Below are 20,782 nucleotides of genomic sequence, written 5' to 3'. Positions count from 1 at the left end.
CATTAGGCGGCAGATGCTGGATGTCCAGCGAGATGTGCAGGAGGATCTGGCAGAGATACATGAGGGTATGCGAGCCATGGTCTCTGTTGTGGAGTTCATGCAAAGCATGAGTACTGCATTGACCCTCATGGCTGAGCGCACTGCCTCTTCCACTGAGAGAGTGGCGACTGTCATGGAGAGGCAGCTCCAGGGACAGAATCAGGGGTTCCTGGGATTGCGCACAGACCTGCAAACTCCCACACAGGCACTGACCTCAGGTGGTCAGTGCCAGTGGGAGATGGATGAGGCCCTCAGTATCCCAGCTGAGTGTCCGTCCATCAATGGCGAGCAGGGAGATCCAGAGCGACCTCACGTTAGTGCACAAGCTGTCTGTTGTCTCTGTGGGCTCCTCTCAGGGTGCCCTGGATGATGGCAGTAGCCCTTCCATCCCTCTGCCAGTGTCCATAGCATCTGATGAGGCTGCGACAACTGGGGAGATGCCAGCCGTGCCACTGGTCGCTCCCTCCCATGCGGGGCCAGCACAGGCTCCACTAGCCAGAGGACGACTGCCAAGGTCATCAAGGTCGACAACACAGCAGAGTCAGCAAGCTGCCTCCAATGCCGCTGCCTCATAAATGTAAGTTTAAGGCACCATGAGCACAAGAAGGACTGGTCACGGGTGATCTTCTGTTCCGTAATGTTTTGTTTATATGTTTACTGGTGTGGGCATTAACACCAGAGATGGTATTACTAATTTGTTTTGAGTGTGAGCATTACATAAATTTTGCTTTTGTTGTAATGGCCTGAGTATGTTTCACCATTATTTTTTGATGCAGGGTATACCAGTATGTAATGCTGGACGTGAGTGGCTCTAGATTTTATTGCACAGCCACTGAGTGGACTTTGGTTTAACTGAAAGGGTCATTTCAGACATCCGGAATGGAGGCAGCAGCCCTGGCATGAGGTAGAAGCAGATCTTTGGCAGCCTAACTGAAGGAGCGTTGGATCAAAGTGTCCCTGGTCTCCCTGCCTCCCTGAAGGACACAGAGGTCTGCCTCCACATACTCACTTTGCTCGTCACTATGCTCCTCTTCTGACTCACTACTGGATTCATCCTCTGTGGCCTGTAGAGCTGCGTCAAGATCCTCTTCCTCCAGCGGGTTCCCCTTTGCCAGCGCCAGATTGTGAATAGTGCAGCATGCAACCACAATCAGTGACACCCGCTCTGGGGGGTATTGTTGTGCTCACCTTGAACAGTCCGGGCATCGGAAGCACAGCTTCAAAAGACCTATGGCACTCTCTATCACCACCCTTGTGCAGATATGACTCCTATTATAACACTGCACTGCCTCTGTTCTTGGGTGGCGGAGACGCGTCATAAGCCACCTTTTCAACGGATAGCCCTTGCCAGCAGTCATCTATCCAGTCGGGCTGGAGCACTGAATAGCCTTGGCACCTGGGAGTGTCTAAGGATATAAACATATTGGTAGCTGCCAGGGTATCTTGCACAGGCTCACAGAATCTGCATCTTGTGGTCACAAACTATCTGGGCATTCATCTAATGGAATCCCTTCCTTTTGACGAAGGCACCCAGCTGACCCACTGGCACCTTGATGGCGATGTGCTGTCGATTGCACCCTGGAACCTGGCAATCACTGAAAACCCTCTGGCTCGCTCAGCCTGGCTGGCCTCGTCTGTATGGAAATGAATAAATGTCATTAGCCACCTGAACAGAGTTTCTGTCACCAGCTTGATGCAACCGTGGATAGCTGATTGGGACATTCCACGCAGATCCCCCACTGACCCCTGGAAAGAGCCGGAGGGCCACTCTGATTTTCAGAGCCACTGGCATGGGGTGTCCATCCACACAGCCAAAATTGATCTCAGGCACAATCATCTCACAAATGGAAGATACAGTCTCCCTGGAGAGGTGGAGCCTCCTTCAGCAGTGCACCTCGGACATATTGAGGTAGCCACACTGCTGCCTGTAAACCCTGGCAGCAGGATAGTGATGTCTTCTGCGGCCTCTTCCACCTTGGACTACCTGCACCTGTGCCTCTCCTTGGAGGCAGTTCAGAGGAGGTTTACTAGATTGATACCTGGAATGAATGGGTTGTCTTATGAGGAAAGGTTGGACAGACTGGGCTTGTTTCCACTGGAGTTTAGAAGAGTGAGGGTGATTTGTTTGAAGTAAACAAGATCCTGAATGGCCTTGACAAGGTGGACGTCAAAAGGATGCTTCCTCTTCTGAGTAATCCCAGAACTAGGGGACACTGTTTCAAAATTAAAATTAGGGGTCACTCTTTTAGGGCACAGGTGAGGAGAAATTTTTTCTCTCAGAGAGTTGGGCGACTTTGGAATTCTCTGCCTCAGAAGGTGGTGGAGGCAGGGTCATTGAATATTTTTAAGGCAGAGGTGGATAGATTCTTGGGGACCTCATGACCCTTCGACAGAACTAGGTGTATCCCAGGATGGGTTGAAATATAAGCTGGTTTAAGGTGGTGGGGGGGGAAGGAGAGGGGGGAGAGAAGTGGAAGGGGGTGGTATGGTTGTAGGCAAAAGCAGTGATGCAAGCAGATCATCAAAAGATGTCACAGACGGCAGAACAAAAGAACACATAGGTGTCGAAGTTGGTGATATTATCTAAATGAATGTGCTAATTAAGAATGGATGGTAGGGCACTCAAGGTATAGCTCTAGTGGGGGTGGGGGGAGCATAAAAGATTAAAAATATTTAAAAATAAAGGAAATAGGAGGGAAAAAGAAAAATCTATATAATTTATTAGAAAAAAAACAAAAGGAAGGGGGAAGAAACAGAAGGGGGGTGGGGATGGAGGAGGGAGGTCAAGACCTAAAGTTGTTGAATTCAGTATTCAGTCCGGAAGGCTGTAAAGTGCCTAGTCGGAAGATGAGGTGCTGTTCCTCCAGTTTGCATTGGGCTTCACTGGAACAATGCAGCAAGCCAAGTACATACATGTGGGCAAGAGAGCAGGGTGGAGTGTTGAAATGGCAAGCAACAGGGAGGTTTGGGTCATTCTTGCGGACAGACCGCCAGTGTTCTGCAAAGCGGTCGCCCAGTTTACGTTTGGTCTCTCCAATGTAGAGGAGACCGCATTGGGAGCAACGAATGCAGTAGACTAAGTTGGGGGAAATGCAAGTGAAATGTTGCTTCACTTGAAAGGAGTGTTTGGGCCCTTGGACGGTGAGGAGAGAGGAAGTGAAGGGGCAGGTGTTACATCTTTTGTATGGGCATGGGGTGGTGCCATAGGTGGGGGTTGGGGAGTAGGGGGTGATGGAGGAGTGGACCAGGGAGTCCCTACGGAATACCGACAGTGGGGGTGAAGGAGAATGTGTTTGGTAGTGGCATCATGCTGGAGTTGGCGGAAATGGCGGAGGATGATCCTTTGAATGCGGAGGCTGGTGGGGTGATAAGTGAGGACAAGGGGGACCCTATCATGTTTCTGGGAGGGAGGAGAAGGCGTTTCTTGGACTACTGTTCCCGTCGCATCCTGAGAACCACACTCAGTGCCATGCGCCGCCATATGAACACACTCGACCTCTCCCTCCAGCAGCACCGCCGTACCCTTTTTCAAAGCTGCGCGTGCCCTCAGTTTCATTTTATTCTTCGGCTCATCCGACGCCTCAACAAGAAACTTTTTCTCTTTCTCTCAAGTGCTAAGGAACGCAAGCTCCAACAACTCATCGACACCAACGCCCATCTAGGACCCTCCACCCCTGTCTGTCCCTCCGTCCCCACCCCATCTTCCAATCCCAGCCCCAGCCGTGTATTCACTATACCCCCTGACTTTCCCCTCTCCGATGCTGAATGTTCAGTGCTCAGCAAAGGACTATTTTTCATACCCCTACGCCCTCACCTTAATGAATTTCGGGCTCGGCATGATGCTGAACTCTTCTTCCACCGTCTTCATCTCCAGGCTCACTTCTTTGGGCAGGAGTGCTCTCCCCGTTCAACGGATCCTTTCACCCACCTCCAATATTCTCCCTCCACCTGGACTCCTCCCTCTGGATTCTTACCTTCTCTTGATCTTTTCATTGAGAACTGTCAGCGCGACATTAGTCGTCTCAATTTCTCTGCTCCTCTCACCCATTCTAATCTCTCTCTCGCTGAACTTACTGCACTCCATTCTCTCAGGTCCAACCCTGACATCGTCATCAAACCCGCTGACAAGGGTGGTGCTGTTGTTGTCTGGCACACTGACCTCTACCTCGCGGAGGCTGAGCGTCAACTCACAGACACTTCCTCCTACCTCTCCCTGGACCATGACCCCACCACTGAACATCAAGCCATTGTTTCCAGGACTGTCACTGACCTCATCTCCTCTGGGGATCTTCCTCCCACAGCTTTCAACCTGATAGTCGCCCAAATTGGACGGCCCGCTTCTACCTCCTACCCAAAATCCACAAACAGAACTGTCCCGGTAGACCGATCGTGTCAGCTTGCTCCTGCCCCACAGAACTCATCTCTCGTTATCTTGACTCCCTTCTCTCTCCCCTTGTCCAGTCCCTTCCCACCTACATCCGTGATTCCTCTGACACCTTACGTCACATGAACAATTTCCAGTTCCCTGGCCCCAAACGCTTCCTCTTCACCATGGACGTCCAATCCCTCTACACCTCCATCCCCCACTAGGATGGTCTGAGGGCCCTTAGCTTCTTCCTCGAACAGAGGCCTGAACAATCCCCCTGTCCTCACTTATCACCCCACCAGCCTCCGCATTCAAAGGATCATCCGCCGCCATTTCCGCCAACTCCAGCATGATGCCACTACCAAACACATCTTCCCTTCACCCCCACTGTCGGCATTCCGTAGGGATCGTTCCCTCCGGGACACCCTGGTCCACTCCTCCAGCACACCCTACTCCCCAGCCCCCACCTATGGCACCACCCTATGCCCACGCAAAAGATGTAACACCTGCCCCTTCACTTCCTCTCTCCTCACCGTCCAAGGGCCCAAACACTCCTTTCAAGTGAAGCAACATTTCACTTGCATTTCCCCCAACTTAGTCTACTGCATTCGTTGCTCCCAATGCGGTCTCCTCTACTTTGGAGAGACCAAACGTAAACTGGGCGACCGCTTTGCAGAACATCTGCGGTCTGTCCGCAAGAATGACCCAAACCTCCCTGTCGCTTGCCATTTTAACACTCCACCCTGCTCTCTTGCCCACATGTCTGTCCTTGGCTTGCTGCATTGTTCCAGTGAAGCCCAGCGCAAACTGGAGGAACAACACCTCATCTTCCGACTAGGCACTTTACAGCCTTCCGGACTGAATATTGAATTCAACAACTTTAGGTCTTGACCTCCCTCCCCCATCCTCACCCCCTTTCTGTTTCTTCCCCCTTCCTTTTTCTTTCCAATAAATTATATAGATTTTTCTTTTTCCCTCCTATTTCCATTATTTTTAAATATTTTTAAATCTTTTATGCTCCCCCCACCCCCATTAGAGCTATACATTGAGTGCCCTACCATCCATTCTTAATTAGCACATTCATTTAGATAATATCACCAACTTCGACACCTATGTGTTCTTTTGTTCTGCTGTCTGTGACATCTTTTGATGATCTGCTTGTATCACTGCTTTTGCCTACAACCACACCAACCCCCTCCACTTCTCTCCCCCTACCCAACACCCCCCTCTCTTCCCCCCCCCAACAGCCCCCCCTCTCTTCCCTCCCATCTCTCCCCCCACCTCTCTTCCCCCCCCTCCCCCCCCCTCTCTCTCCCCCCCCCCCCCCCCCCCCCCCCCCCCCTCTCCTACCCCCCCCTCCCCACCACCACCACCACCTTAAACCAGCTTATATTTCAACCCTTCCTGGGATACACCTAGTTCTGTCAAAGGGTCACGAGGACTCGAAACATCAACTCTTTTCTTCTCCGCCGATGCTGCCAGACCTGCTGAGTTTTTCCAGGTAATTCTATTTTTGTTTTGGATTTCCAGCATCCGCAGTTTTTTGTTTTTATTAGATAGATTCTTGTTAGGCAAGGGAATCAAAGGTTATCGGGGTTAGATGGGAATATAAAATCGAAATGCAAGAAGATCAGCCATGATCTTATTGAATGGCGGAGCAGGCTCGAGGGGCCAAATGGTCTACCCTGTTCCTATTTCTTATGTTCTTCCACAGGTCGCTCCCCTAGAAGCTGCATTGGGACACCTGGCTTCCTCTCCCTTCTGCCCCCCTTTTCCTCCTCAGACGAAGTGCCTCCAGTGGAGAGCACAATCCCTATTACCAGGGTAACATAAGGCAGTCTGAATGCTGGAAGGGTCCACACGGTCAAAATCCTCCAGAGGCCTTGGAGACACCAATGAGTCCTGAAATGAAGCCTGGAAATGCTAATAAAGAAGCTCAGAACAGAGATGAAGCTGTCAAGTTCAAATAAGCAACCAGCAGCAAACTATCTCCTAAACTCCTCACTACTCACAATGGCAATGCTGCTGACCCTTTTTATCCCGCCCTTGGATGCAGCTTTGCAAAATGTGTGCTGCCCATTTTGCCTGTGCGACAAGTGCAAAATCGCACTGGCAACTTAAAATCGGGATTAATTTGGTTTTTAATGGCCTTAAGCGTCCTTTTAATTGTTGGTGGATGTGGCTCCGACACCTGTGCGTGCCAGCTGACCTGAAAATTGTGTGTATGCACGTCTTCTCGTGAGATTTTACGCCGATTGGGTCAGGCACGCGCCCGCCTACGAGGCGTAAAATTCTGCCACAACAAAAACAGAATTACCTGGAAAAACTCAGCAGGTTTGGCAGCATCGGCGGAGAAGAAAAGAGTTGACGTTTCGAGTCCTCATGACCCTTCGACAGAACAGTTCTGTCGAAGGGTCATGAGGACTCGAAACATCAACTCTTTTCTTCTCCGCCGATGCTGCCAGACCTGCTGAGTTTTTCCAGGTAATTCTGTTTTTGTTTTGGATTTCCAGCATCCGCAGTTTTTTGTTTTTATCTCTGTGTAAAATTCTGCCCCTGGTTCAAGCCCATTAAGGGCTGATAGTTTTTTTTCACCATCAAGCTCTGACACAAACTGGGTTTCAAAACACTGATGCCAGTGTGAAAATAGTGACAGTGTTCATACATCACAGCAATACATCATGTAACACAGTGTTATGCTGCTAATATGCACTTGAGTATAATTTTGTCTTTATCCCTTTAAAGTTACAACTTTAATTGCTATGAATAGGCACATCCTAAAATACCTGTCACTCTGTAGACTGGTGAGATCGGCAAACAAAAGAGTCTTTTTTAACATATAATTTTCTGAATATAATACGCATTTTTCGTTATAAATTTATTTAGAAGTTAGGGTATGGATTATACATGGTGACAAATCGAAATGTTTCTTTTTACAGACGGTCAAGAACATCACTTCTGAACATTGTGAATGTTGATTCAAATCTACTAAAAGTATTGTGTTTTGATAACATTTCTTTCGAATTCTTTCTGTTTTTAAGGCATGAATTAGAATTGCCTCTTGGTTTCATTAATTTTCTGCATTTATAAATTTAATTTTTTGGCCGAAATGATCAAAAAGCTAGATGTTAATATTTTTTATATTTATTTACATGTATTGAAGGGCAATTAGAAATGTTCAGAAATCAAAAGGAGTTATCGCTACATTCAATATTAAGTCTAAGGTTTGCCTCATTCACGTCAAATTCCCATGTGACTCCTCTGTTACCATGTGTTTCTTATATTTGAAGGCTGCCATGTATCATGCTCTTTTCTCTGGCATGCAACAGTTAAAATTTTTAACTCAAAACATTAGTATGAAGGACCCTGCCTTGTTGCCAAGAAATTTGCCTGCACATCACATGCCACAATCGATGAATGCTGTCAGCTCATTCGCTGTTCCGAAGTATCGCACATTTTGCATGAGCGTTGGAGCCAGCTGCTCAACAAACTATGGTGGGAACAGACCCTTTAACTGAGTCAAGTTTACTCATACTTTTGTCATTAAAGGGTAAGTTTGACCACAGTACGGGGAGTTGAGGCAAATTATTTGGGTGTGTGTTATTCAGAAAATTACGGTAACTGATAATATTTCCAGTAGACAGTTGGCTCCAATCTGTTGCATTTCTGAAATGGATTCAAAAAAACAACAAACCACAGAAGATGCTACATCCTGTGTTATTTGGGATGTGACTCACCCAGAGTGACTGCAATAAAAAGAAGCAGACTCTAATCCTGAGTATTTCCTGAAGTTGGACAGGAGGAAATATGTTTTTTTTTAAAAAAAGACAAGAAGAGTGCATGGTGATACAAGACAGCATTTAGATACTTCATAAGCAAGGCAATGGAATTCATTGATTTGTGAAACATGTTTCACAATTCTTTTTTAAGCGAAAGAAAGATTGGAAAGGTACATTTAAGTAGCACCTCATCGCATTTCTTAAAATGTTCCCATAGAATATTAGATACAATTTATTACTTTTGTAGTGATTGTTATATAGTCTAGCCTGGCAGCCATGTTGTGCACAACAAATCCTACAACCTGCAATAAGATGAATGGCTTTTTCTTCTGTGTTTAGATGTGTTACTTCAGGCTGAATTGTTATTTTTTGTTTGTGCTTGGAACATTGGCAAGGCCACATCTATTGTATATCCCTAGTTTGTTGTAAGGTGTTGAGCATAGTTCAGTAAGTCTTATTTAAGATATTCGTAGTCTTAAGTAGTTCAACAGTAAGTATTTATTAACTACTAGAAACTGTATACATAGGAACAATAAAAGTCTAAGCTAGGAGCTCTCCATGCTTGTTTCTACACATGGCTCTGTCCAGCACTACACTGTCCCCTAGGTGTAGGTCATGTGTTCTCTTGCATCACTGGGCAGTACTGTACTCAGACCCACATTAACCCTTTATATACCAGATCCTTATACTGCACCTCCCCCAAGTCTTTAATCCACATGTTTACAAGTTATCCCAATTTACCCCATGTATTACATCAGGTTTATCCAAAGCCCAGCTCTCAGGCCATAACCCGGCCACAGACTCACTGTTCAAACTACGGGTAAGTTGAATGAAAGATCTGCTCCTCCAATCACAGGCTGTGTCTCTCTCACATTTCTGGCTGATTAGCAGCAAATTTGAAAGAGAATCAGTCACTGATTGGTTGAGCAATCGGTAGTGTGAAGGTGAGTGGCTGTTCCTCTGTTTTCAGAGTGTGCTGCTCTCTCTCAGCCTCCTGCACAGGCGACAGCTGAAGGAGCACAGGGCCAAAATGGCAGAGCGAGTGGGGAGGGCATGAGGAAAAGCAGATTGCAAGGGAAGCAAGCAAGGGCTTGGGAGAGGAGCGGTAAGCAGGGTGGCAAGCAGGAAGCAACAAGTGTCCGGCCAGCGGGCAATTGTCGGGGAGGCCCCACGGAGCGGGCAAGAATCGGGGAAGTCCACAAAATGGGAAGAGGGCCCAGCCATCACCTTCGTGATCCTCACTCCCCAAAAACCTATCCACAAAGCAGGCCTGTAGAGGAGGAAAACCCAGGCTGAAAGGCAACTTGCTTCTGATCCCCACTTTCATATGAATTCCGCCGAGGCCAGCATGGAATGTGCACCACTAGAGGCTAAAGCAAGGTCAGTGTTCAATAAATCCAACTCCTCAGCTCATGCCTGGACCCCACCCCTTCCCTGTGACCAGGACGTGGTGTCTAACCTGTCTTTCTCTAGCTCAGCTTCTTAAGCAAAATGGCATAATGGAAGTTTTCTTGGTGAACCCTGCTGCTTTGCACTTTATAATAGGTATTTTTATTAATTACTCTTTTTTGAAATGATCAATTTATTGCTTTGACGCTGATATTCGTGAAATTCATGTTTAATGTTGTGTGAAACCTTATCTTACCGAAATTTGATCATCGGCCCCTTGAGTGAGAAAAAAAATTGAAATGTGCCCCCACCCCACTTGAAAAGGTTGGACAAGCCTGTATTACATCATTACTACTACCCCATCTCCCTGTTTCCCCACCACCTTAAGTCTCTGAATTCAAATATCAGGCAGTCTGGAGGCCTTATAATCCTTCCATATCTTGTTCTCACTACTGTCAGAGGTGTGGTAGGCTCTGTTCCTGCAGGTAAACTTGGTTAAATAGAAGCTGTTCTGCTGTCTTTTTATCCTCTTTTTCCATTCTTTGGCGTTGAATCACTTTTTGTCGATTCCCTAATTATAGTGATAGATGGAGATTGGTTTATCCCACTCTTTATGTGGTGAACAAACTCTGGGCTCGTCTCTAGTGTTTCTTTCCTCTTCCTTCCTGTAGCTGTCTGTGACGCACACTGGGATGGAAGATGGCTCTTCCTGCTGTGAGGATGCAACTTGGTAGTAAGCTCACCTTTGTGTTTGGCTGTGAGGTGTGCTGTCATCAATGATGGCTGCTATTCAGTTCCAGCATCGTTTGTGGCACTGTCTTGCTGGCTGGAGATTGCAGCATCTGCTCTGTGATCTCAGGGTTTATCTTTCCAACTGGTGCTAGAGCCGGAGGTTGCTGGTTCTCTCTTGACTGTCATCAACTCAAGGTGTCATGGTAACTATGTGAGTGGTTGGCTGGTCTGACCAATGAGGGGCTTCTGGCACCTGTGGAAAAAGTGGACAACCTACTCTGCAAAGAGAGAAGACAATTCAAGAGCATCTTTCTTGCTAGAGCTCTCGGAGACTTGTAGTTCTGCATAGTTTATGACAGTGATCATCTTACCATCTTCTGTCATTTTGAGGAGATTCAGGGCTACACAGGCATCTCTGCTCAAGAAAAAGAAAAAGACTGGTTACAGATGATGTACATCAGTTCGAAGATTTGTTTGCCACCATACCTTAGTGGTTCCAGAATTATGCCTATGGCCAGAAGTCAGATTCCTCCAGGCCCAGAGAGTGGTGCATCTATTGTTCATAGCTAGAGGTCTCTCAGCCTCAGTTCTTTGTCCAATTGGACTGTAACACTGGCTCCTATGTCCAATTTAAAGTTTGTAAGAGGGCCATTAACTGAGATGTCCACATGACAGAACGAAAATCCAGGATCTTTGCCCTCATCCAAGAAGCATGGTTGTGTGCCCTCTTGGTGTGCAGTTTCAACCTTGTGAATCATCTTGGGATTTCCTGTGCATTTTGGTGTTTTGGCTTTGCACAGTTTCCTTTGGTACCTTATTCAGTTGCATTGAAAGCATTAGGCTGAAATAACCAGACATTGATCACGCCTGTGGAGACACTGTGCTGGCATATTCACTCTACTGGTCAGTTAGGGTATTGCATCTCTTGCCCTTGGATACCCCTTGTTCTGTGCCACTTCACTACCTAGACAGTGCATTTACTTTGTATCACGGTTTGCTTTTTCCCCTTACTATGCATCTGTGCTGCAAACAGATTTCATATTGCCTCACAATATGGCTTTCTCAAGGGTTAGATCTTCCTTCACTTGAAGCATGTCTGAGAGTCTGTCATACGCTACTCCTACAACTATCCTATCCTTGATTAGCTCAGATTTCAGGTCAATGCAATCACAGTCTTCAGTCATCCTGTACAGCTCAGTAATGGAGTCAACAGGTTCTCCTGGCTGCTGGATATGTTTGTTAAATTCAGCCCTTTCAAGGATTTGTTATTTCTGAAGTTAAAATAAGCATCGAGTGATTTTAAAACTTCATCAAATTTTGCAAATGATTCATTGATTCCTTGTCTAGCTATTTTGTCATCAACCATCAGGCCTACCCAATAAAGCAGTGTGCTAACTTGTTCAGCTCTGTCTTTTTATCCGGACCTGAAGTCTCTTTGTCCAAAGTCCCCAGTTTTGTGATTGATCGTGGATAAGTCCAGATTGATTTGGAAGAGTGGATTTCTGATCCATTGTTAAAATTTTTAAATTGCAGATTCATCTCTAAGAGTTTTCCGAAAATCCAAGATGGTGCCACTGTATGCTTTTTCACAAAGGGTTTTCCTGCAATTGCCAGTTTTGGTAGGCTCCCACAGTAGTGGCATTCACGATGTCAGTGTTTACAATTTTTCAACAATGGCTACTTGGATTGACTGGTTAGAGTTTTTCCCATTCTAGCGCAATGTTCTTGGATCTTGGAAGCATTGAATCCCAGCTTCTGCTGGTTTTTTTAAGCTGCCTACTCAATCACAATTAAGTTTTAATTAATTATTATTTTTTTCCTTTCTTCGGAGCGAGTTCGGCCGCCAAATATTCAGACACCAATGTGGGAGTTGGGTTTCTCAGCCTGTGATTTAAATGGCAATTTCTGACCACTGCAGTTTTTAACTTTTTTTTGGGACTTGTGTTGCCCAGGAATTTCAACTTATTAGCTCACCCCTGCTAGATCTGCTGACTCTGCACACACTGGGTATTGAAGCTGGACTTCCATGGGATTCAAAGGCATCTGCTGCAGTGAGAAATTTAATTTCTGCCTTCAACTTCCAAGCCTTTCTTTGGAGCTTTTCTCTGGCAATTTCCTTCTGCGCCTACACTTCTTGAGCTTTTCTTCAGGTCAGAATGCTTCTTTAATTTTTCCAAGATTTTAATTTTCTTCTGTGGTCTTTGCAGGGTTTTGAGTTGTTCCATTTACTGCCACCATGTTGTAAGGTGTTGGATATAGTTTGGTAGGTTTAATTAAGGTATTCATAGTCTTAGGTAATTCAACAGTAATTATTTATTAACTACTAGAAACTATATACATGAGTATAGTAAAAGTCTAAGCTAGGAACTGTCTCCATGCTTGTTTCTACACATGGCTCTGTCCAACACTACATTGACCACTAGGTGTGGCTCATGTGTTCCCTTACATCACTGTGTGGGTGGTACTGTACTCAATCCCATGTTAGCCCTTGATGTGCCCGATCCTTATACTACAGTTGCCCTGAGAAGATGGACCTTCTCCTTGAAGCGCTGCTGTCCTTGTAGGGAAGCTGCTTCTACAATAGTAGTAGGTAGGAAATTGTAGGATATCAACCTAATTGCTTCAGATATGGATAAAAAGGCAGAAGCTGAACAACTTAACACACTACTTTAATTGGTAGGCCCGATGGCCAACTATATAATAGCAAGAAGCCCCTATATGTATCCAAGTAAAGATGATGCATGTGGTGTTCCTATATCATTGCTTTTAAACTTCTTCGTAGATGAGGTCCCAGTGGATAGAGATGCTGTTGCGCTAACCTTAGTGTATTGTTACAGTGCATCATGTACATCAAAAATACTACAACCCCAACATGCTGATGAACTATGGGGCAGAGATGGAGTTAAGTAGCAGGAGCGCAGATCAAGTAAGCTCTTTGTCCTGAATGGTGTCAAAATTCTACACCCATCAAGCAAATAGTGACAATTCCATTATCCTTCTGACTTGAATGTAGATAATTGGTAGGCCTCAAGGGATCAGTTGAGCCAGAGTATCCACTTCTGTTCTATATTGATATGGCTGGATCAGCCCAACTTCTGGTCAATAGCGAGTCCCAAGGTGTTGCTGGTGATGGTGTTGTTGAAAATCTTGCTATTTTTTATCATCTGGTTAGAACACTGGTAAAACTAGCCATTGTTCTTTGAATACTTTGGATACACAAAGAGAGAAGAACATTTGAAGAAAAATATCGATCTGGACTCTGTTCCAATTACAAAAGTGTGCAATGAATTTTCATTTAATTTTTTTCTTCCGTCAGCTGACTATTCTAACTCACTCCTGGCATCGTGATTTATGTGTAAAAATAAAAAGCTTCATGTCACAGTATAAGATGGTACTCTGAAAGCTAGCAGCTATAATAATAGTAACATTATGCAATGTTGTTACACGCATCAACAGTTAAAGGGCAAAGCTTGGCATACAGTCTGTTTTTTAGTTTAAAAATGTTTGGGCTCAAAATAAATTAAAGTTTTGACACTATTTCAGTTTTAAGTATCAGATAATTTGAATTAAACAACTTTGAAATAAGAGATGTAGCTTGAACAATAAATAATAGGTGTTGATATTTTCCATGGTAGCATACATCCTTGATATTTAGACAATAATTGTGGTGCAAAACTAACCCTTTAAAAGGTGCATTAGCCATTATCAGTTTTTACAGACTTGCCATTTTTTTAAAGCGACCTTGATCGATATTTTGGATGCACATGTTCTTGCAGCAATAGGGGTCAGCCTAAACTATTGGCTATTTTACAGACAGTATTTTTTTTTAATCAAAATAAAACAGATGAACTGAGATCGCACATAGAAATAAATAAGTAAGATTTGATAACCATTACAGAGACATGACTGCAGCAGGACATGGATTAGGACCTGAATATTAAAGGGTATAGGACATTTAGGAAGGACAGGAAGCGAGGAAAAAGTGGAGGGGTGGCTGTACTAGTTAATGATGGTATTAGCACAATAGAGAGGGATGACCTAAGTTCAGAAAACCAGAATGTGGAAATGGTTTGGGTGGAGATGAGAAATGGTAAAGGCAAGAAGTCACTTGTGGGAGTTGTGTATAGGCCTCCTAAGTGTAACCGCATGGTAGGGTGGAGCATAAAGGAAGAAGTAATGGGAATTTGTTAGAAAGGCAGAGCCTTATTCATGGGATATTTTAATCTACATATAGACTGGAAAAGTCAGATGGTCAAAGGTAGCCTCGATGAGGAATTCATAGAATGTTCCTGGGATAGTTTCTTAGAACAGCATGTTCTGGAGCCAACCAGAGAGTAGGCTAAACTAGACCTGGTATTGTGCAAGAGATGGGATTAATTAATGATCTCATAGTGAAGGCACCCCTAATATGATTGAATTTTACATTCAGTTTGAGGGAGAGAGGATGGGTCTGAGTCTATGGCCTGAATTTTCAGCTTTGCGGGTGGGCACGATCGGCGGGCCCAGGATCAGCCAGGAAATGGACCGCCAACCACAATCAGCTCCCGACCACGAATACACGCTGGCTGGCCAATTAACAGCTGGCCAGCAAGAAGCATGTGCTGAAAAGCTCAGTGCTGTCAGGGTGGAGCTGGGAGGAGGGTGGGCAAAGACGTCAACGTGAGTGCAGGCGAGTGCTGAGAGAAAGCTCCCTGAGGGCAGACAGCTGCTTCAGGGAGCTGCAGACTCAAAAACCATGAAATAAAGTTTTGAAAATCAGAAAAGAAATGTCTGAGCGTCACAATCAGGCACCTGAACATATAGATGGTAAAAATGCTGTCAACAGATTTTTATTTTTATTTTATTTAATAACGGAAACCTCATCCCGCCCTTGGATGAGGTCTGATAAAAAATGCAAAGTCGGCCTAGTCAATTCGCTCATCCACCAATCATAAGGTTGGATGGGCCACGAAATATTGGAGACAATTGGGCTTAATTGTGAAATATTGCATGAGGGCAGAATGACGTCGGGACGCTCGCCTGATGTCATCTCATGCGATTTTACGCCCAATCAAGTCGGGTGCGTGCCCACCCATGGAGTAAAATTCTGCTCTGTTTTTAAACTTAAATAAACTTAAATGAGGGCATGAAAGCAGAGCTGGTTAAAGTGAATTGGCAAATTAAGTTAAGGGATAGGTCAATAGTGATGCAATGGCAAACATTTAAGGGGATATTTCAGAATACACAGAATAGATGCATACCAACGAGTAAGAAAAGTTCCAAGGGACAGACACAACATCCGTGGTTAAGTAGAAAGGTTAAAGATTGTGTAAAACTTAAAGAAAAAGCATATAAATGTGCAAAGATAGGTGGAAAGCCAGAAAATTGGACAGAATATAAGGAACAGCAAAGGATGATTAAAAGATTAATCAGGAGGGAAAAATTAGAGTATGAGAGAAAGGTAGCCCGAAATATAAAAACGGATAGTAAGAGTTGCTACAAATATTTTAAAAAGAAACAGGTTAACGAATTGAGCACTGGGCCTATAGAAAGTGAGACTGGAGAATTTATAATGGAAAACAAGGAAATGGCAGATGAATTGAACAGGTATTTTGCATCAGTTTTCATTGTAGAGGATACAAGTAACATCCCAGAAGCAGCTATAAATCAGAAAATGGAAGGGGGGGATGGCGGAAAGGAACTCAGGAAAATTACAATCACCAGAGAAGCGGTACTGAGTAAATTATTGGAGCTGCGGGCTGACAAGTGCTCAGGTTCTGATGGACTTCATCCTAGGATCTTAAAGGAAGTGGTTAGTGAGATGGTTGATGCATTGATTTGAATTTTCCGAAACTCCCTAGACTCAGTGAAGGTCCCATTAAATTGGAAAATAGCAAATGTAACTCCATTATTCAAAAAGAGAGGGAGACAGAAAGCTGAAAACTACAGGCCATTTAGCTTAACATCTGTCATAGGGAAAATGTTAGAACCTATTATTACTTAGTAACATGTGCTGTGGGGAACTAGTGGATGTACTGTACTTAGATTTCTAGAAAGCATTTGATGAAGTGCCACAACAAAGGTTATTGCGGAAAATAAAAACTCATTGTATAGGTGGTAACATATTGGCATGGATAGAAGATTGGCTGGCTAACAGGAAGCAGAGAGGAGGCATAAATGGGTCTTTTTCAGGTTGGCAAGATGTAATGAGTGGTGTGCCACAGGGATCAGTGCAGGACCTCAACTGTTTACAACTTATATAAATGACTCAGATGAAGGGATGGTTTCCAAATTTGCTGATGACACAAAAGTAGGAAGTAAAGTAAATTATGAAGAGGACAAAAGGAGGCTACAAAAAGACAGATAGGTTAAGTAAGTGGGCAAAGATCTGACAAATTGAGTATAAAGTGGGAAAATGTGAATTGTCCATTTTGGCAGGAGGAATAAAAGAGAAGCATTTTATCTAAATGGTGAGAGATTTTAAAGCTCTGAAATGCAGGGGGATCTGGGTGTCTTAGTGCATGAATTGCAAAAAACTAGTTTGCTTGTACAGCAAGTAATTAGGAACGCTAACAGAATGTTATCATTTATTACAAGGGGAATTGAATACAAAGGTAGAGATGTTGTGCTTCAGTTATACAGAGCACCAGTGAGACCACATCTGGAGTAATGTGTACTGTATTGGTCATTTTAGTTAAGGAAGGATGTATATGTGTTGGAAACAGTTGAGGTTTACCAGACTAATACCTGGATTGAGCTGGTTGCCTTGTGAGGCAAGGTTGGAGAGGCTAGCCTTGTATCCTCTGGAGTTCAGAAGAGTAAGAGGCAACTTGATTGAAACGCATAAGATCCTGAGGGGTTTTGACAGGGTGAATGTGAAGTGGGTGTTTCCTCTTGTGGGAGAATCTAGAACCAGGGGTCACTTTAAAAATAAGGGGTTGCCCATTTAAAACGGAGATGAGGTGAATTTTTTTCTCTGAGGGTCGTGAATCTTTGGAACTCTCTTCCCAAAAAGGTGGTGGAAGCAGAGTCTTTGAATATTTTTAAGGCAGAGATGGATAGATTCTTGTTAAACGAGGAGGTGATAGGTTATTGCGGGTATGCAGGATGCAGATTTGAGATCAGCCATGATCTTACTAAATGGCGGAGGAGGCTTGAGGGGCCAAATGGCCCACTTCTGCTCCATGTTCGTAGATTAGAACTGAATCAACATTCACAGTGCAGGACTGAACCAAGGTTATAAGAAGCTCAAAAGAGGAGCTGGATCAGACTGTAATGGATAATTGACAGCAAGCATGTTTACCAGTCTGAATGCTGGGAAAAGACAGAAAAACTGATGTTCTAGGCGAAGCACGGATTAAGTTGCATACTGTCACCATGTGGAAGCACTGGAGAAGGAAACATTTAAAATTCGCAGTTTAGTTTCACAGAAAAATAATGGTTGCATTAAAGTTATTATGCATGCGGATATTGTCCTTGTAAAAGTTTTAAAGTTATTTTGGAGGATCTGTAGAATATGATACAGTTCTGGAGTAAAGAGTGTTTGAGAGTGGCACAGATGTCGCTTGCAGCTATTAATGAGTTGACCTCTACATCCTCTTCAGGCTATTGCTGATTTTTTGCTACTGTTCTCATTTGAGGCATCCATATTGGGACCTCATTTTATTGGGCAAATTTGCAAAGCGTACAGTGCACAACCGTGAGTGTGAGAATGTGCAAGTCCAATTCAGTATAAAACTGTGTTTTCAAAGCTAAAGTGCAGCCAACTGCTCTCCTCCTATTAACTGCACTCAGTAGTATAGCCCTGCCAACTTACAGTAAGCTGGCATTGTAGTCCCACAAAATTGTGGGTTAGAGTCACTGATCCAATTGAAGTAAATACGGAATTTCAGTCCTGTACTTTTTTGGACTCTGGCCTCGTATTAATAATGGAATTCAGCAGTGCTATAGGAATAACATTCCTAACACCAATTATATAAAGGGACACGGATCACATCCCTAAGGATAAAAATCCTATAAAACACAAAATTCCCTTTAATCTTATCACTTTGCACAGTGTTGAAAAATCTTCTTAAAAGCCTATGCTGGCTGTTCTATTTTTGGAGAATTCATCACACACAATTATTTGGTTTTTTCAATTTTTTTGAAATTTGAGATTAAACAAAAATATAATAAATTTATTCAGGTTTAAACCATTGTTTAAACCATTATATAAAACAGCAACCAACAGTTCAGCATCTGCTTACAAAACTGTTAGGGTAACTAGATCATGCCAGTCTCTAAATTGACAGATACTAGTTTTCGGGGACTTAAGGGCGCAGTTACAGAGTAGCTATTGATCTACAGCCATTAACTGCAGTTTAAATTCAACCAAGCAGTACCCTATTTACAGTGTTTGTGTGAAGCTTGATTTCTACTACCAGGAGAGAACTCTGTATATATACAGTTGCATGTGTGTGCATCTTTCAAGTGGTTAAAAATGTAATAGCATGTCTTGACAGAATCCGCAGCACATAACTATTTAATTACAGGTAAGTGTAAAGAGTATCCAAAAGGTTCAGAGGGTATATTTTTGGTAACTTTAATGCTTGGTTTAATATCACACTGGATTTACAGCCTGAGATATTAAACAGAAGCACTGTGCTCCTGAGCTCGCTTGACTGTGAGCACATTTTTTACGTTCCCACACTGAATCTTGCATGTGAAGATGTGCATATTTGGAAATCGGGCATGCACCTCATGGCTGAAAATAATGAGCAAGGCTCCCACAATTTTTCAATATGCATTCTGGATGGTTGAAGTTCTCTGCTAGGAACAGATTCATAAACTTGACTCTCACAGCTTTAGGGTTGGTACAAAACCATACTGATGTTAAAATTGATTGTGATTGCAGCCTAAATTTGTGTATGAGAGAGTGAGAATCAACATCATGGTGCTTAAAAATTCTACTACTGGTGTGGAGTCTCATTCCTTCTGGCTTGATGTTGAAGGTTTTAAAGATACATACATTTCCTCTATCTTTTTTCTCTCTCTCTCTCTAATCCAAATTTTCTTTCCCTCTCCGTTTCTTTCAGTAGAACATTTGGCATTGAATTCACCCACTCTAATTTACACTTCTTTCTTAGTCCTTGCACGTTCAGCAACTTGCCACACAAAACAACTTTGAAAAAAAATAAATGCCCAAGGGCAGGTGTAACTAACAGCAGATACTGGTAGGTGTCCTAAATCATGACATCTTATCTTGGCTGGGTGACCATAACTTAAAACTTGCAAGATTATCTTCAGATTCTTTATAATAAAATTTGTCAACATCTTTAAATTAGCATCTATCAAAAGCTCAAATTACTCATTTAAATGGCATTGATTTTGTATTTTGTTTTTATTTGAAACATTTAATTAGTCCAGCAATGAATTGGCTACTGTCCTATTTAAGAATCCATTTAATAAAGCTGCAACATTTACCTACATTCATAATTTAAACCAGCCCTTTTATTCAGTCACCCTGTGTAAGAATTTAGGCAATGGCTGAGCACACATCCCCATCAGCTGCTATGTACTGGACAGTCACTAATAAAGTGGATTCTATGGAATTAACAGCCACTAAGTTACCTTGATCATTATTTCTGTGTTTTAAATAGGTATCTCAGAGCCATGTATCTTGGGATTCAAAGCCGTTGGCACAGAGAACATGAGCGTCGACACTTCTACTGGAGAATGATGTTTGAGAGTGCTGACATAAACATGCTGCGCCTGCTGGAGACCTTCCTTAAAAGTGCACCACAGCTTGTCCTGCAGCTCAGCATTATGGTGCAGAGAAACCATATTGGAACCTTGCAAGGTACGGCTCAATAATTTCTCACAATATAAAGGCATACCCAAAAGAACACAAGACATTTTAGGAATGGGAAAATTCTGACTGTTTGTCCCTTTATGTCACTTTCACCTACTTGTTACTTTCTTACTGTATTATGGATTTCCTTCCCCGTCTTCAAAAATTCAACCAATTGTCCTTTCAGCCCATTTAGGCTGTCACTAACCTGCTGTTGTTGTTTTCATATCTTTACTCCTTTCTCTTGGAGAACATGGAAAGATTAACAGGCTGATTAACAGTCTGGCAGACCACAATCTTTCATGGGCGTAACCATCTTTATATCAACCATATACCTGACTAGGATGATGTGCCCTGGATGGTATGAGGCTTTTATTGGTTCCAACAATTCAAAAGATGAAGGGTGGGTCACCTACACCCACATGAATTAAATTATCCTATTGGATGACAATCCACAATTCCATAAGTGGTCCAGTCTCCACACACCGGGCTTGCCTTGTATAGTTTGAACCCTGCTCCTTCTGCCTCAGTGTGGGAGTGCTACCATTAAGCCAAAGATGTGTTCCACTTTTCTGGTGATATTCGAAAATACTGTTATTGTTTCAATGGAAAAGTTTCACCTGTTACTCTTCCTTAAACATAGCTTCATAAATATTAACATGTATCCCA

At 43.5% G+C, this 20,782-nt stretch overlaps 1 protein-coding gene across 1 annotated transcript in view; it reads left to right on the top strand.

Annotated features, from left to right (window-relative positions):
* The window catches only part of LOC121287134 (XK-related protein 7-like), a 195,919-nt gene that overhangs the window by 151,267 nt on the left and 23,870 nt on the right, over positions 1–20,782 (top strand). Inside the window, exon 3 of the mRNA XM_041204701.1 lies at positions 19,923–20,122. Within this exon, the coding sequence (XP_041060635.1) occupies positions 19,923–20,122 (200 nt within the window). The remainder of the gene's footprint in view (positions 1–19,922; positions 20,123–20,782) is intronic.

This window comes from Carcharodon carcharias, chromosome 14 (genome assembly GCF_017639515.1).
Source record: "Carcharodon carcharias isolate sCarCar2 chromosome 14, sCarCar2.pri, whole genome shotgun sequence".
Taxonomy (NCBI): domain Eukaryota; kingdom Metazoa; phylum Chordata; class Chondrichthyes; order Lamniformes; family Lamnidae; genus Carcharodon; species Carcharodon carcharias.
Note: the sequence above shows the minus strand (reverse complement) of the source record. Positions and strands in the feature narration are given on the sequence as shown.